Source organism: Toxorhynchites rutilus, chromosome 3 (genome assembly GCF_029784135.1).
Source record: "Toxorhynchites rutilus septentrionalis strain SRP chromosome 3, ASM2978413v1, whole genome shotgun sequence".
Lineage (NCBI taxonomy): Eukaryota > Metazoa > Arthropoda > Insecta > Diptera > Culicidae > Toxorhynchites > Toxorhynchites rutilus.
Genome location: NC_073746.1, coordinates 101,217,430 through 101,234,410, shown reverse-complemented (window position 1 = coordinate 101,234,410; position 16,981 = coordinate 101,217,430). Strand labels below are relative to the sequence as shown.

General features: G+C 37.2%; 1 protein-coding gene across 1 annotated transcript; it reads right to left on the bottom strand.

Annotated features, from left to right (window-relative positions):
• Positions 1-16,178: 16,178 nt before the first annotated feature.
• LOC129773355 (uncharacterized) lies at positions 16,179-16,529 on the bottom strand. Its single transcript, XM_055776952.1, has one exon. It carries the CDS (start codon positions 16,527-16,529, stop codon positions 16,179-16,181), a length of 351 nt encoding a protein of 116 aa, XP_055632927.1.
• Between the last annotated feature and the right edge of the window lie 452 nt (positions 16,530-16,981).

Below are 16,981 nucleotides of genomic sequence, written 5' to 3'. Positions count from 1 at the left end.
TCCATTGGAAACATTGCTGGAAGTTATTACTGTTCAATGTTGAGTGAAGAAAAAAAATAGTTCGGGCAATCGTGAATAAATGTATCCCAACAAAAAAAAATAATATGGTTTGGTTACGACTCTTAATTATAAACTCCCAAACAAGGTGATCGATTATCTACGCTCAGCAGTGAACAAAAATCATTCGTAATCCTACGGGAATGCTAATCCAAAACATCACGCCAAAAGCTGTTGGTATTTCGGGACCTCAAAAACAGCTTAGTCCACTCCATAGGTGCCGGTGTTGGCAGGTTTGACTTATTTTAAGAAGTAGTCGATCGAGTTTTGTGTATGGTTCCCACAACAAAAAAGTGATTGATTACTGTCAGCACAAATAGAATACACAGCCGGCATTTTTTTTTTCGTTGGTAAGCTGAATCTTACGCACGTTTCAATATTGTTGATGTTTTGCACGCCTTTATTTCGTATAGTACATGTTCCCTTCTGATAGCGTTTTGCTTTGTTTGTTAATCTAATATGGATATCGTCCAGTCTAAATTTAGCAAATCCGTGAAACATGAATCAAGTCCAATTGATATTAGCTGGAACCTTTAGCATCGTAATTAAAAATGATGCTGATGTATGTATGTTCACTTACTTTCAAAATAGGAATGAAACTAGCATTCATGACCGAGAACAACAGTTTCGCTCTGAATGAACAATGTTTACACATTAATCGAAAAAATATAAAAGTTATAACTATTGTGATCGTGAATAAATTCTTGCTGTTTTCCAATTGATGACGGTGCAAGAATTTCGTATTTGTAGTTTTAGATAGTAGAGCTTCTATAGGACAGTAATTTATCACAAAGATATCACATACACGTATCTACGGTCTCAATATACTCACCACATCAGTTGTAATGTTGTGAAATGATCCAAAATTTGGCGAACACGATTCATCTCAGGAAGCAGGAAAAATCCCACAACCAGATTGCGTGGGATGTTTCATTATACGAGCATTCACCGTGACCATCAACTTGAACGAATAATAATTATCATGGCGATGCTCACCGGCCACTACTGATGTTCAGCGCGTTTTTGGTCATTCCAAAATTGGGCAAACGGACTGTCATGAGAGCGCACTGTTTGAGCCGAACAGGTCTGTGAATAATAATAAAAAAACTGTTTACGCGTTTTACCGTTCTATCTCGGTGCTATTTAAATATAAACACATCGATCGATTAGATCGCAGGACCAACCATTTAATGTTCCAATTATTTTCCAAATATGCATCTGATAATTGTTAATCCAACCGTTGAGTGCGTCAATGCTCATATATAAAAGAAAGCCGGATATATTTTGAGTTTCAATGTTCGACACGTTTTTAACCGTTCGTAACTAGCCTCTACGTCAAAAAATGGGCAACCATCGAGCTAATGTTACGCATTCAAAAGTCAAATTTCTATTGTGTGTTTGCACATCGAGTCTCTTCCTGACCTCGGTGGCTTGTGGTCGCAATAACGAGGATCGTAGAATACGATCCAACAACGTGGAAATATTTGTTGGCGGTAGCAGGAGGCCAACAGAGCCACCGGCTCCACTCTTCGATCTTTGGGGGATGCTGGAAGGATTGCTCGGAAATAATAACAACTACGGTGAGCGTCGGAATCGTGGACCCAACGAGTGGGATAGACAATCGGGATCATGGGATGGACGATGCTCCTCGTCAAACGACCGAAAAAGAGATCGCGATGATGACCGTCGCTATGATCACGATCATCACAATCATCGTCGCTACTGAAGCGGAAATAGAAACGTGTGAAAATGTCGCTTATATTAACCATTGGTTCCGAACATAAATTTCTGTGAAACACATAAAAAAAATCTGTTTATTGATAAATTAACTGTTGATTATCAAGTGAAAAACGGTGGAACTTCGTCTGATATAAACCATAGAACCGGAACCGCTTTTCAATGTGCTCTTCCGCTTATTACAAATCAATTGACTGGAAAATATCGGTAACCAAGTTTCACCATTTTTTTGGATGTATTATTAAGAACCCATTTATTTTGTGAATATATTTTTTGTTTGTTTAGAGATAAAATGAGTGTTGCGTACTAAGTATCCTCCATCTGCATTTACCGTTTTGTCTCAAACTCCGAGCCCTTCATTTTGATATATAAATTTACTAAACTTTAATGTTATAAATAATTGAATAATGGAACCCTGACATTCTTTGGGGGCATAGGCTTAATATTAACATCATTTACAGGTATCGTAACAGCCTTTAATTTATAATACAAATTTGCAAGCATTTGCAAAAAAGTGACTGTCGAAATCAGTGATATAATGTTTGCGTTAAAAAATTCCGTATAAAAACAAGCATCGTGAAATTTTTAGTTTTTGTAGTTGTTTTAACTATTGAGACATTCCACCAATCAACACGAATTTTCGAATAACTTCACAATTCCATACTTTTGATTTAGCTGAAACTTTTCCATCTTGGTCGGCACTAAGTATGATACTATTTCATGGTATTATTTTATTTTTAATACGATCACGACAATTTTTTCAAAGGGCTTATACAGCCTTTCCATGCCAAACCTATATAGTGCTTCTCAGATTTTCGTCAAAAGTGGTAGTTTTGTTCTATATCGCGAATTCTGAGCCCCTTATTTCTTTGTTTTTTTTTTGTTAAAGTGACCATTCCCGTTTTAGGGTGGTCCAGAAAAATCATTTTTTCGTATTTTTGCCCAAATGACTTTTTTCAAAAATTCATAACTTTTGAACTATTTGACCGATTCAGATGATCGACATATCAAATTAAAGCCAATCACCTTATCTTTTAAAATACTATACCTGCAGAAATTCTGCTCTCGTTATTATTGATTGTATTCGTTTTTTTTTTTGTTGTTTTCATAGTCTCGGGACCAAAAACGCTATAGTTTTTTTATATTTTTTCTGGAAAACTGAGGATTTTTCACATAACATATCTCGAAACCAGGGAGCCTTTTTTTCGCCTTTGAGTTATGATTTTTCAAAGTTACCCGATGGTCCAAAAAATCATTTTACCCTTTTTTCCCAAAAATGACATTCTTCAAAAATTTATTATTTTGAACTACTGATTCAGATGATCGACATATCAAACGAAAGCCTACCAGCTAGCTTTTTTTGAAAAAATAACACATTTGCCAATTAATTGGATTATAATCACATACATCCAGTCTAGTCGCATAGAAATGTTGAACGAAAAATGAAAACATGTTAACTTTGAAAAATCATAACTTAAAAACGAAACATAATACCTGGTATTCGGATATATTATGTGAAACAACCTCAGCTTTCAGGAAAAAATATAAAAAAATATGGCTCCCTAGGCCCTGAAACGATGTAAGCTATAAAAAACAAATATAATCAATAATTACGAAAACAAAATCCATTTTTATTCAGAGTGTAATATATTTACAAACAAGACTACCTCATTGGCTTTGATTTGATATGTCGATCATCTGAATCGGTGCAGTGGATCAAAAGTTTGTAGTGGAAAAAATGGGAAAAAAAGATTTTTCGGACCATCGGCTAACTTTGAAAAATCATAACTCAAAAACGAAAAAAAAACGCTTCCCTGGTTTCAAGATATGTTGTGTGAAAAATTCACAGCTTTCCAGAAAAAATATAAAAAACTATAACGCCTTTGGTCCCGAGACTATGAAAACAATAAAAAACGAATACAATCAACAATAACGAGAGCAGAATTTTAATTTTCTGCAGGTATAGTATTTTTTTCAAAAAAGACCATATAAAATGGCTTTAATTTAATATGTTGATCATCTGAATCGGTCAAGAAGTTCAAAAGTTATGAATTTTTGAAAAAAGTCATTTTTGGCAAAAATGCGAAAAAATGGTTTTTTGGACCACCCTAAAATGGAAATGGTCACCCTATCAAAAAAATAAAAAAATACGGGTCTCATAAGTTGCGATGAAGAACAAAACTACCACTTTTGTCGAAAATCTGAGAACCACTATATCGGTTTGGCATGGAATGGCTGTATACAAAAATGGAGTCATTTCAGAAAATGAACTATAACGCCAAAACGGGTTATTTTATCGAAATGCTGTCTTAAGTAAAAGTTTCATATCATAATTTTGCCGCTCTGGTTCTGGTAAACACTGAAAAAAATTACCGAAAACGTTGAAAACAATGTTAAAAATGGAATATATAAATTTTTTTTAAATCTATATTTTTGACACAATAAAGCCCATATTATCTAAAACCACTGGCAGAAATTTGATCCTGGGCAACAAAAAAAAAATTATGATATTTTCAAATAAATTTGCACGTTTTTTACAAAACTTTCTACACTACAAAATTCTCGTCAAAGGATTAAATGTAGAAAATTGTTCGAATTTTCATAAAAAATCCATTTTATTCAAACTCCACTGGAAAAAAAATATTTAAAAAATTGAAAATCAGTTTTTTCCAAAACCATTCCATTTTCAATACTAAAAAAAATATCAATAGTCCTTACAATTTCCAACAAGCCACCCATCTATCGGAAGATGGGCACTGTTACGGAGAAAAAGTTTTTCTAACAGTAACATTTTCATGTTTTACTTGAAAAAAATACAACTAATCCTTATTTTGTTTAAAGTCAAGATAGCGATGTAATGTAATGGACCAAATTTTAGATCTTATGAAAATATGAACTTTTGTCGAAGATGTCCACTTTCTATCTTTCATAGTTTCTGGAATATATGACATGCTGTATGGAGACTCCTGAAAACATAATGTTTTACTCGTGAAATTTTTGTGTGTAAATTTTTGACATGACGCGTTTGACATGTTCTTAACGTGTTTCTGAATAGAAAAAAGATTGCAGAATATGTCAATCGCGATAATTTACACACTAAAATATTACGATTTAAACATTCATAGTAATTTTTCGAAGAAAACATAAAAAAGTTATTGTTAGGGGCTTAGAATGCAAGGGGTGTAAGTGATTTGATCGATTTATCTTGATCAACTTTTTCTTTAGTTAATAACTCAATTGCGAATACGTTCCAATTTAAGTTTGTGATAGAATCCGATAGATGAGGTTCTGACCTATCTTACACATTGTCAAATACAGCTGGGAATGTATTTGTAACTAAGTTATGACCAAAAGAGAGAATCGATGTAGAGAATTCGATCAAATCACTTACACCCCTTTCATTCTGAGCCCCTCATATAATTTTATTTGTTTTTGTGTGGATGAAATTTATTTTTCGTTGAATTTGTTCGATATTTTTGATTGAAAACTTAAATAATTTGCTACAGTTCATTCTTTATACAATACCAGTGTCTTAGAATATCAACAAATATTCACGAGAAACGAATATGATTTTGTTCCAGTGTAAATAACTTTTTTTCAGCTTGAGACACACTGCCCTCATTATATTGATGACAATAACAAACGAGTTCATTTTGTTCATATCACTGTTGCATGAACAAATTTGCTATAATGAATGATTGCGACATTGAGTGGGGTTCATAACTTCGCTGTTATTTATACTTTGGATATCGAAAGCAACAAATTGATATTAATCACATCCGAAACGATATTCGTTCTGGCAGTGAATTTAAGTTCAAAATAAATTTTATTTGGCGAGACGGTAGCAACGGCATATGCAGAATGGATACAACGTGTGGTGTTAGTTACCGTCAAGTCATTTGCGACATCGGGAATTTCATAAGGTATTTCCGATTACGGCATCCGGCAACTGCAAAACCCAACCGCACACAGCAGCTTCACGTTAGAAGTTAACAACAGCTGATATTCAGTTGGCTGAAATGAAATTCAGTTCTGACGTTTCCGATAATCAAGATGAAAATGACACTGGGTGCAAAAAATAAACATCAAAACATATTGAAGGACAAAAGTTCGTTTGCTCATATTCAATGGTTGCCTGGATCTGAAATTTTAATTTTCGTTTGGAATATATAGGTTTTCGATGCAACCTAGCCCGAAAATCTATGCATTTGATCTTACCGAAGATGATTTTTTCCAACACTGTACAATACTTTGTCGTTCTTATAATTTTTAAGTTAAGATTGTTGGAAAAAATAGTTGAAAAAAATATTTTTTTTCTTTTTTTCGAAAAATGTCTAACTTGAAGACCTATAAAATGTTGGTTAAAGAAAGAAATGTATAAAATAATTTATTTCTTCGTTAGGGTGATCATTTTCATTTTAGGGTGGTTCGAAAAATCCCTTTTTAAACGGATTTATTTAGCGTGTCCTGTAACATGTTTGTATGTTTGTAACATGTTTGTCTGTAGCGCTGTACCACATTAATAGAAATTTGACCCCCTTACTGTTGACCGATTGATCTGAAATTTGGAACACACTTTTATCTCTGCAGTCATTATAAAACTGCGTATATCATGATCTTAAAAATCCAAGATGGCGGCCGCAACAAAATGGCGGATTACATATTTTCTCAAAACCCCATCAATATGGGTTTTTCTAAAACCCCATCAATATGGGTATCAAGGACTTGACTAGTAGAACACAGTTATTCATGAAAAATGCAAAACCAAAATGGCCGCCACCACAAAATGGCGGATTACTTTTTTTTTCATAACCCCATCAATATGGTTATCAAATGAAAGGACTTGACTAGTAGAACTGGCTTTAGTGTCGATCATCAGAATCAGTTCAGTAGTTCAAAAGTTATGAATTTTTGGTAAAAAAGGAAAAAAGTGTATTTTTTAGACCACTCTGAAATAAAAATGGGTACCCTAATAAAAAAATAAAAAATACGGGTCTAATATTTTACGATAAGAAACAAAATTACAACTTTGCACGGAAATCCGAGCACCAATAGATCGCTTTGGCATGGAATGGCTGTTATAATGTTTCGATGCGATTGATGATTTTTCGATGTCGGATGCCTCTGTCAAAAAAATAATTTTAATCCCAATAGCTGGCTTTCGGAACCATACCCATTTCTTGCAAACGTTTCGCAACAATTGACCACCATATAGTAAATTTAAAATGTTATTTTACCTAAATGGTTGATTTACTTCCCAACAACTTTGTCACACATCATATCAGACATCTGGATTTTAATTTACGATTTTATGAAAGAAAGATCAATGATGTTGATTACGCCCTATTAAAAAATCAGTTGTAATTAAAACTGGTCCTATGATAATGGGAATTGTGTTAGTTAGTTTCCATCATAAGTACCAAGTTTCAAAAAAATCGAGGAGGATCGGGTCAGCAGCCGGCTGATTTGGGGTGGAATTAAAATTACATTTTTCAGTGAAGTCCCCAATTACAAATTAGAATATCCAGCATTTCTCTAAAGTCCAGAATATATAAATTCTTTTAAATGTCGTTTGAAAAACTACATGAAAGATGATGAAATCTGAAAATCAGGATGCCTCGTCTACATAATGGTAGCCCATATGTAATCGATGACGTATATATTTCTCTGTTGTCAATCTGGAAAATGCCAAAATATCTCTTACATAATTGTTAATAATTAATCTTTTTTATTTGTCAGATTTATTTGATAGCATTTATTTCTAAAACTTTTACACAAATATAATTTTATTGCAAGTTTCATCTTCACATGACGGCGTCGGTACTTATCACAACTAGCTAATGTATTGAAATTCAAATCCCCATAGGAAACCCATCAAAAATATACATTAAACCAAGAATACTATATGCAAAACCACACACAACGTCAAGCCAATCCTCTCATATCATCTGCCTCCCCTCCCCACTTCTTTTCGCGCATCCTTCCGCTGCCGCCGCATCCTATCCTGCCAATCAACTTCCCACCGGAGCCGACAACGGTACTGATCAACTGCAAAATAGTGTTCACGTCGAGCGTTCCCAGCGAGCCACCCCGAAACTGGGCCATACTATCGCGCACCACCTGCACCTGGGGATCATCTCGCAGGTCGGAATTCGCCAGCGCGTTTTCGAAGATTTGCAGCACTTTCTCCCGCCGCTGTGGATCGAGCGACATCATCGCAAGTGGAGGCGGAGGAGCGCTCGCCATGGAGGCAAAGCAGAGTACGATGAGGAGTGTTGTGAGCCACCAGAAGTGCAGCGACATGTCGGCTCCCCGAATGTTGGTGGTTAAATGTCGATATTTCAGTTTTTCTGGGTACTATTCTCTTTCATAATTAGTCATAAACATATTTTAATCTGCCGATACGCTCCAGTTCCCGGGGTCGATTTGGGATGTTTGTTATGATCTAGAGTAGATTGTGACGGAAATCACAACCGTTAAATTGTGGTTTCAATCACAATCTCTGTATTAATTTTGATTGCTTGAAAAATCCCACAATGAGATGAACTGAATCTGTAAATTTGTAAATCTGAATCAACCACCGTCGACCATAAATTGTAGACCTAAAATAATAGTTTCTTAACTACTCCAGTATTACATTGTATAGTAAAACTCTTTTACTATGGGTTCTACCAGTTAATGTGGTTCATGGGACAGTAAAAAAGAAATTCATAGCCAAATCAGAATTTGCCTTATTCAGCAGGTTTGAAAACGATTGTTCTAAACCAAATTGTTAGCGTTGTGTGGTCTTCGATACCACTTTAAATTAATCGTCATTCCTGCGACCCAGGGGGAGTCGGCCCAGGACCATTCTGCCTTACATCCTTTTCTCAGATAGCAATAGCAGGGGGTCGGGATAAGCAAAGTTACGTCAATGTCCAAATAGTCAGAATCCTACGAAACATTGATTTGTTCAGATGTAAAAATTTATCTGTTCCGATGCCCTTATTTTTGCAATGGGTATGTCCCGGTTGTTTTTAAGCGGATCTTGACATTCCGGCCTGCACCACAGAGAATAAACACCGAAAAGGGCAACTAAAATTTGGCTCGAAAAAAATCGGACAATCTTGTTGGAGTGAAGTTATGCGTTTTTTTATGTTTTCGTCTTCATCTCGTCTCTTGCAGATGTACACTTCTCCTACAGTTTTCCCTTCACAATCAACCAGTTTTCCTCATTGGACTTAAGCTTTGACGAATTGGCCGGATTCCTGCCACACGAAACTACAGTGATGCCATTTTTTTATCCCATTTGCTTATTTATTTATGTTCATTAGAATTTTAACTGTGATAGAGCCGGGTTTCGATCGTGTACATGTTATATGTTTATGGTTTCTACAAAATATAAAATACATGTTCGTGCCGGAATGATTTGAACATCCCAAACGTAATCCACAACGTCCAAGCGATATTGCGTGTTTCTTTACTTTACAACAACTCACAATGGGGGTCTCCGTAGCCACATTGGTTACGCGTTCGCTTAGTAAGCGATCGATCGTGAGTTCAAAACTCAGGGCCCTCATTGACCATCTTTGTGTTGTTACAGAATAGCTACGTCCATGCAACAATCATCAGCGATGGAGATCGATCCACGGTCGAAATAAGATCGATTCATCCATACAACTGCTCTGCCCTGCAGACACATCGGGCTACTGTTCTATAAATAACTCAACAATGATCAATCAACTGTCTCCGCTGTCCGGTCTAACTGGATAATGGAAGAACAGATAGAAAACTCTTACGCCTAAATGGCTATTGTGTGAATGTACCATATGTAATGGTATAGAAGGAATACTGGCGAATGGCAACTGTGTAATGTGCTAATTATAGATATGATAACCATGTGACATGTACACGATTAAAATTCGGCTCTGTTACAGCTAAAATGCTAATGAGCCTTAAATAAATAAATGGGATAAAAAAAAAACAACTCACAATATACAACATACAAAGAGGGATCATTTGTCTCGGGAGAGTAGAGTTTTTCCAGATATTGCTTTGATCGTTCTATTCTTATGTGAGAGAACAGCTGATTGCAATAAAATGTAGAACAGCTGATTGTAGACAGGATAGGACAGAGAACAGTATCATAGACAGAAAGATACGGTCGAAAATCGGTAATATATATATATGTTCGCGTTAAGTTCTGTGTTTAAATTTAAATATCTGTTTTGTCTGTGAAGTATCCGAAAATCAGAACGGTTGCGCGCAAACAATACACATTAGCCATTTTTAGGCTAAGAGTATTTTTTCTGTTCTTACATTGTTTAGCAGCCCGGACAGCGCAGACAGTTGATATGGTCATTGTTGTGTTATTCATAGCACCCATTTTTTTTCTTGTTGCAAGCAGAGCTCCCCCAATAGAAGAGCTTGCATGATGATTGTTGCGTGGACGTAGTTATTCTATAACAACACAAAGGTGTTCCATTGAGAGCCCTGAGTTTTGAGCTCACGATCGATCTCTAGTAAGCGAACGCGCAACTAATGGGGCCACGAAAACCCCCAACAGTGACGCCATTCTCGTTGTTCCACATAGGAATAAAAGCAACTGACCAGTTCGGGTCAAAAAAAGCAACAACGTTTTCGAAACGGTACTCCATCTGATAAATAAAATTTCTGCCAGCGAGTGTTGCGAAAGAGAGACGAGGGCCTCCAGCACCGACATCTACAACCGACTATGAAGTACGGTGGTGGAAGCATCGTGGTTTGGGGCTGTTTCTCGTGGGCTGAAGTGGGAAACTTAGAGCAGGCCAACAGTATTATGATTGCCGATGGTTACATCGACATTTTGTGAGAGAACCTGGAAGGAATCTACGTTGAAAATGGGACTGGAGGATAACTACATCTTCCAGCAAGATAATGACCCGAAGCATACTGTGAAGAATACAGCAGCCTTCTTCCGATCGACTCGAATCAAACCAATGGTGTGGTTACCCCAAAGCCTCGACTTGAATTCTATTGAGAATTCATAGACAAGTAGACAAAACTGAGGTTACGAACAAGCTATTATAAACTATTTGGCTGCGTTGAAGGAGGCTTGGGATGAGCTGGACCCCCAACACCTCCGGAACCTCGTGGAGAGTATGCCAAAGCGTTGTCTGTTGATTATCGAAGACAACGAAAACAATCAATATGGCCAAAGAAGGTCATATTGATTAGAGATGAAACGGATATCCGGTTACAATCTGGTCAATATTTGCTATCCGTCCGGATATCGAATAAATATTAGAAAAAAAACAATGATTTTTCATTAACACAAGATAAATCCTATTTTTTTCAAAATTAAATTGATATTAACTCATAACAATTATTCATTAACAATATTACTTTTATTAATTTTTTTTAACCAACCCATTACGCTTTGCATCATACACCAGGCCAGCTTCAGGGAACAGTCTTTCACTATAAAGGAGCTGAATGATAAACTCTAGCAAACCGTGTCAATTGGGGGTACTGTTTAGAGTTCAATGGCGACCAAACAGAACAAACAGTCTCAAAAGGTATCTTGAGCTTCGCGTGTATAGTTTAATCCAGTTTCGTCTCTTTTGTTTCATTTAATTTGATTTGCGGGGAAGTAAGTGTACCCTCTCTCAGATTATCATCCCTGAAGACAGTTCCAAGTTTTGTAATCTTGAATGAAATAGTTTATTGATGTTCTTTGATTATTTGAATTCGTAGTACCTTCGCTTGCTCGACTAGTATCAAATTTCTTTCAATATTTTTCCACAAAAGTTTCATAATTGTAACCTTTTCTGTTATTAACCCTTTGGGGTCGAATTAATTCCCATTGACAGAGATCCACTAGGCATTGAAATTCGTTTAGGAAAAAGTTTAATTAATGATTACTGTTATTGAATAAAGCATTTAGTATGATTCCTTGCTGTGGTGGCTGAGAGCAGACTTACGACCGGGAAGAGTTAAATCCTTAACAGAAAAAAATTGTTCAATATTCCTTGCAGAAAACTTGATACTCTATTAATATTCATTCCTCACGGGAAATTGATTCGTAGCTCATTATTTTTATGTAAAATATGTCTTACTATAAATAAAATCGCTAAAAAATAAAGCGCGGCCGTCGTGAACAGTCGTAAACGGTCGTAAATGGTCGTATTCTCGACGTAAACACAAACAGAGTGAGAGAGTGAGCAGCTGCGATGTGTTTTTTTTGTGTGAGAGAGTGTGCGCGTTTGCATGTGTTATGTGTGTGAGACCGTGCGGGTCTGCGTGTGTGCGTGTGTTCGTTTGCGTATGTTCGGTTGCGTGTGCATGTGCGTGTTTGTGTGTTCGTGTGCGTGTGCGTGTATGGGAGTGTGTGTTTTGGTTGATTGATGTATACAAAAACAGTGTGAGAGATGGAGCAGTCAGCAGATGCGATGTGTTTTTTGTGTGTGAGACTGTGCGCGTTCGCGTGTGTGCATGTGTTCGTTTGTGCGTGTATGTGATTGTGTGAACGTTTTTATTTTTTTTTAGAGTCGAGAATAGAGAGTAGAGAGTAGAAAGTTGAGAGTAGAGAGTAGAAAGCAGAGAGTGGAGGATAGAGAGAGTAGAGAGTAGAGAGAGTAGAGAGAGTAGAGAGTAGATAGAGTAGAGAGAGTACAGAGTAGACAGTAGAGATAGTAGAGAGTAAAGAGTAGAGAGAGTAGAGAGAGTTCAGAGTAGAGTAGAGTGAGAAGAGTAGAGAGTAGAGAGTAGAGTGAGTAGAGAGTAGAGTGAGTAGAGAGTAAAGAGTAGAGAGAGTACAGAGTAGAGAGTAGAGAATGTAGAGAGTAGAGAGAGTAGGGAGAATAGAGAGTGGAGAGAGTACAGAGTAGAGAGTAGAAAGTAGAGAGAGTACAGAGTTGAGAGTAGAGAGAGTATAGATTAGACAATAGAGATAATAGAGAGTAGAGAGTAGAGAGTAGAGAGTAGAGAGTAAAGAGTAGAGAGAGTAAAGAGAGTAGAGAGAGTACAGAGTAGAGAAAGTAGAGAGTAGAGAGAGTAGGGAGAGTAGGTAGAGTAGAGAGAATAGAGAGTACAGAGTAGAGAGAATGGAGAGTAGAGAGAGTACAGAGTAGAGAGAGTACAATGTAGAGAGAGTACAGAGTAGAGAGTAGAGAGAGTAGAGTTGAATGTTAAAGTCAAATTGAAAGAGCAACAATTGATCGCAGAGAAAGAGTAGAAGTTTTAGACATAGAGACATTTGGAATAAAAAAGAAACATTGAATAAAAGAAAAGAAAAAAAGTTACGAGAGTCTGTTCGAGTGCAACAGCAAAGCTATTCCAATAACTTAACTTATTGGGCCGCTATTCTATAAAAATAAAATAAATATGTTCTGCTTCATAGAATGTAATTCTTTATTTGCTTCATAAACACATGCAGTTTCTCCCAGTTTCGTATTTGCAAATAAAGAGCCGAATATCCGACTACCCGGCCTCGAAGCTTGCCTGATATCCGGTATCCGGACAAACTACTATCCGTTCCATCACCAATATTGGCTATTAATTATCTGTTTTTATTATTACTTTTCAAGTGGGTTTTAAGATATTTTTTATGTCATACCCTAAAAGTACCCATTAAGGAACAAAATTCATTTTCTGTTTTTTTTTTAACTAATTCAATGATACTGAAATAACAAAATTCTAATTACCTACTTTTACGTAGTATTGACTTGATTATTATTATTTATATTAATTTGATTTCAAATGAGGGTGGTTTTTTTGCATCGATCGGTGTGTACGATGACTTGTGACCGGAGTGTATCACTTGCAAAGACCCTCTCGTTGGGAAACTAAATTAAATTTAAGCTTGAAGCCTTAAGATGATATAAAGGAGAAGGAGAACGTTCACGATTTATATTAGTTAAGTGCCGTACGTGCATTCACAGTGAGGACGCAAATTTCGACATAAGGCCCGCTCGTGTATGGTTCACGCGAGGGCTTGAATGATTCATAAAGCAACTATCTTCAGCTGCTTCTAGAAAACCACGTGAACTATCCCCCCTTTTCAGGACTACCACAACATTTTACAGTCAATACTAAAAATCCGATGCATTCTAAAATGACATCCGAATTCACAATTCAAATAATTTCGTAGTCCTACGTCAACAAAACTATCGTGATCTGACTTAACGTGACGTGAGCGTAACTTATAGTCTGACTAGTGATGAAAAATGGATCCAAAGAAATGGATACCATGGGTACTGCCCGATCACACTTCTTTGTCGTCGGCTCAACAGATCACTCACATTGCGAAGGTTATGCTGTGTATTTGTTGAAACTAAATGATGTTTGTTATGTATTATAAGCTGTTGAAACCAAACGAAATCATCACTGGGAAATGGTACCGAACTCAATTGATGCGTTGATCCGAGCACTGCACGGAAAAATGACTACAAAGCAAGTGGATGCACGAAAAAGTGATTGTACTGCATTACAACGCAATTGTTTTCCCATTTACAAAGTTTGAATGCATTCTGAGAGAGTGTAACCAATCATGTAGACGAGGTACGAAATTCCTCAATATCAATATTATGGATTGGCAGACATGCTCGTCTGATTTGAATCCAAGAAAATATTTTTGAGGAATCATGTTCCAGCACACTAAGATAACCAACGCTTCGAAATTTTTACCTAGCTTTGAGCAGCAATCATAAAGACTATCAAGCTAGCATTAAATCGTATAGCTTGACATGTTCTAAGTCATATATGAAGTGAGATCGAATCACAGTCGTATATAATGTCGATCGAAGTGTACATCTTGCATACACAGGGTGTTCAATAAGTTCGATACAACTTTTCATTGTTGTATAGGTGTGCACCATGTACATTCTGTGTATTGGTATTGGTGTCAATTTCAGCCTCGTATATAGGCTAACCGACGCATGATGAAGGAGTACCGCGACGTCGTAGTAAAGTTTTTTGCGAGAAGTGAGCGAGCGACATATTCCGGCGGTTGAAATCCCACGGAGCACGTACCACCATCTGTCGGTACTGAGAGACGGGCTCGGCCAAGGATTGTGCGAGATCCTGGCGGCCACATTCGGCGAGCCAGCAATCATCAAATGAACCGCTCGATCCGGTAGACCGCAGGATTTGTCGATCGGGACTGCCCACACCTTCATGACGAAGGATCTGGGTTACAAGCCATACAAAAAATGCAAGGTTCGCCGGGTAACGAAGACTACAACGAAGAAGAAAACACTCATACAGAACCTCAAAAATTCAAATGTTTCATCACAGCTAGGACCAGTTTTCAGTCGGCAGTAGGAACAACAGGAAGTGCGACATCTTCGCGACCTATAGAGGACATTGTATGGGAAGTTCAGGAATTTGTTTTTTGAACTGCAAAAAAAACCACTATAGCATTCGTTCAATGAACCAACTCAGATGGTAGAAAAAACCTGGCTTAGCGGTTTTTGAAACGTTATCCGAATATGTCATTCCGGATTTCAGAAGCTTTGTTAGACATTAAAAAATTTAAAAAAATACAAGGCCCTTCTAGGTGATTTTAGTCAACCCTTCTTGTTTTTGTTGAATTTCAAAATATATTTGTTCAGCCAGTGTTCATCTTTCCCGACTCTTTCTTATTTTTTAAAAGATGGCGAATACATTAATTTTACAAAATGTTTGCCTCGAAAACAATTTTATTATAAAAAAAGACATAGATTATCGATTCGTGGTTAGATAGCTGAAAAAAACACCTTTACTGAAGGTGTCCGTCTTTACCGCCCTTCCCCTGAAAAGAATGATATGCAACAGAGAAGAGTGTTGAAAACATTGAATTCTAGAAATTAGAAGAATGTAGGTTATTCAGGTTAATCCCGTGGCCGAGTGGTTTAGCGTCACACCTAACATGCCGGGGGTTCGGGTTCGATTCCTGTTCTGGTCAGGGTAATTTTTCGTCAAAGAAATTTCCTCCAACCGTGGTCAAGCGCACTCTAGACCTTGCCACTCAGAATGCATTCAAAACGTGTTATTTGGCATAGAAATCTCATCTAAGTGCTAATAAAAATTTACGCAAGTAATACATAGCACGTTGAGACGGCGAAGTTCTCTAGGAACGTTAGTGCCATTCAAGAAGAAGGTTATTCAGAAGAGGAACCAAACATCTTAACAAATATATCATCGTATATCAATTCTGCCAAGACTTCCATAAATCGATCAAAAACCGGTGAAAGATATCAACAAAGGCAAGAACATAGATTTTGAGGAAATATCTTTAAGAAACTGATTATCTATAACAACTACAACCAAATAACAACAAACCACAAGGAAACGAATGAACAAATGAAACAAGCGAATTGAAAACATAAAATAATAATTTATTAAACTCTACAGATGTTTTGTCCTACGAGAACACTTCATTCAGTTCAACCTCGGTGATATCCATGGTGATGTCCTCCATGTCCTCCATGTCCTCCATGCCCTCCGTAATAGCCTGGTCCACCGAATCCGCCATAGTAACCACCTGGTCTTCCGCCATAATATCCACCTGGGCGTCCACCATAATAACCACCGGGTCCACCGAAACCGAAACCGCCTAGACCAAATGCAGGACCACCAAATCCAAACTGACGTTTGACACGCTCCACAGCTGGTCCATTCTGCTGGGCAGGAACATCGACAACATCACTCAACTGAACTTGACCTTCCGCTGCTGGCCATGCACTACACAATGCCGTCAAGGCGAAGAGAACAAGAGCACCAACGAACAGTTTCATTTTGTTGTTACTTAGCGTTCCGCGAGGTATTTCCGTAGGTCCACAAAAGTGCAAATCTCGGGCTGAACTGATGTCGCTTTGGAGACACCGACTCATTTATATATAATCATGCGAAATTTTATATCTCAACTTCGGCTCTTATGTTGCGGATGATACACCATAACGGCAACGGGAGGATGAATGAAACATCCACTTACCATATATGCTAAAAAGTTGATTAACCACATTCGATAGAATATCATTTCACTCATCCTCAAGCAAAAAAAAACCGGAACTTATTCTTGTAGAAATAGTGCTACTTTCAAAATCGGGTATTCCCAAACCATTATCGTATGTTGATCTCGAAGGCCCTGCAGTTCCTGTGTTTCTTCGTGTGTTTTGACCGGCTCTGCAAGTCACGCAACTATTTGTTACACGGCCGTGGTGACACGCGGATAAACAACAACAAAGCG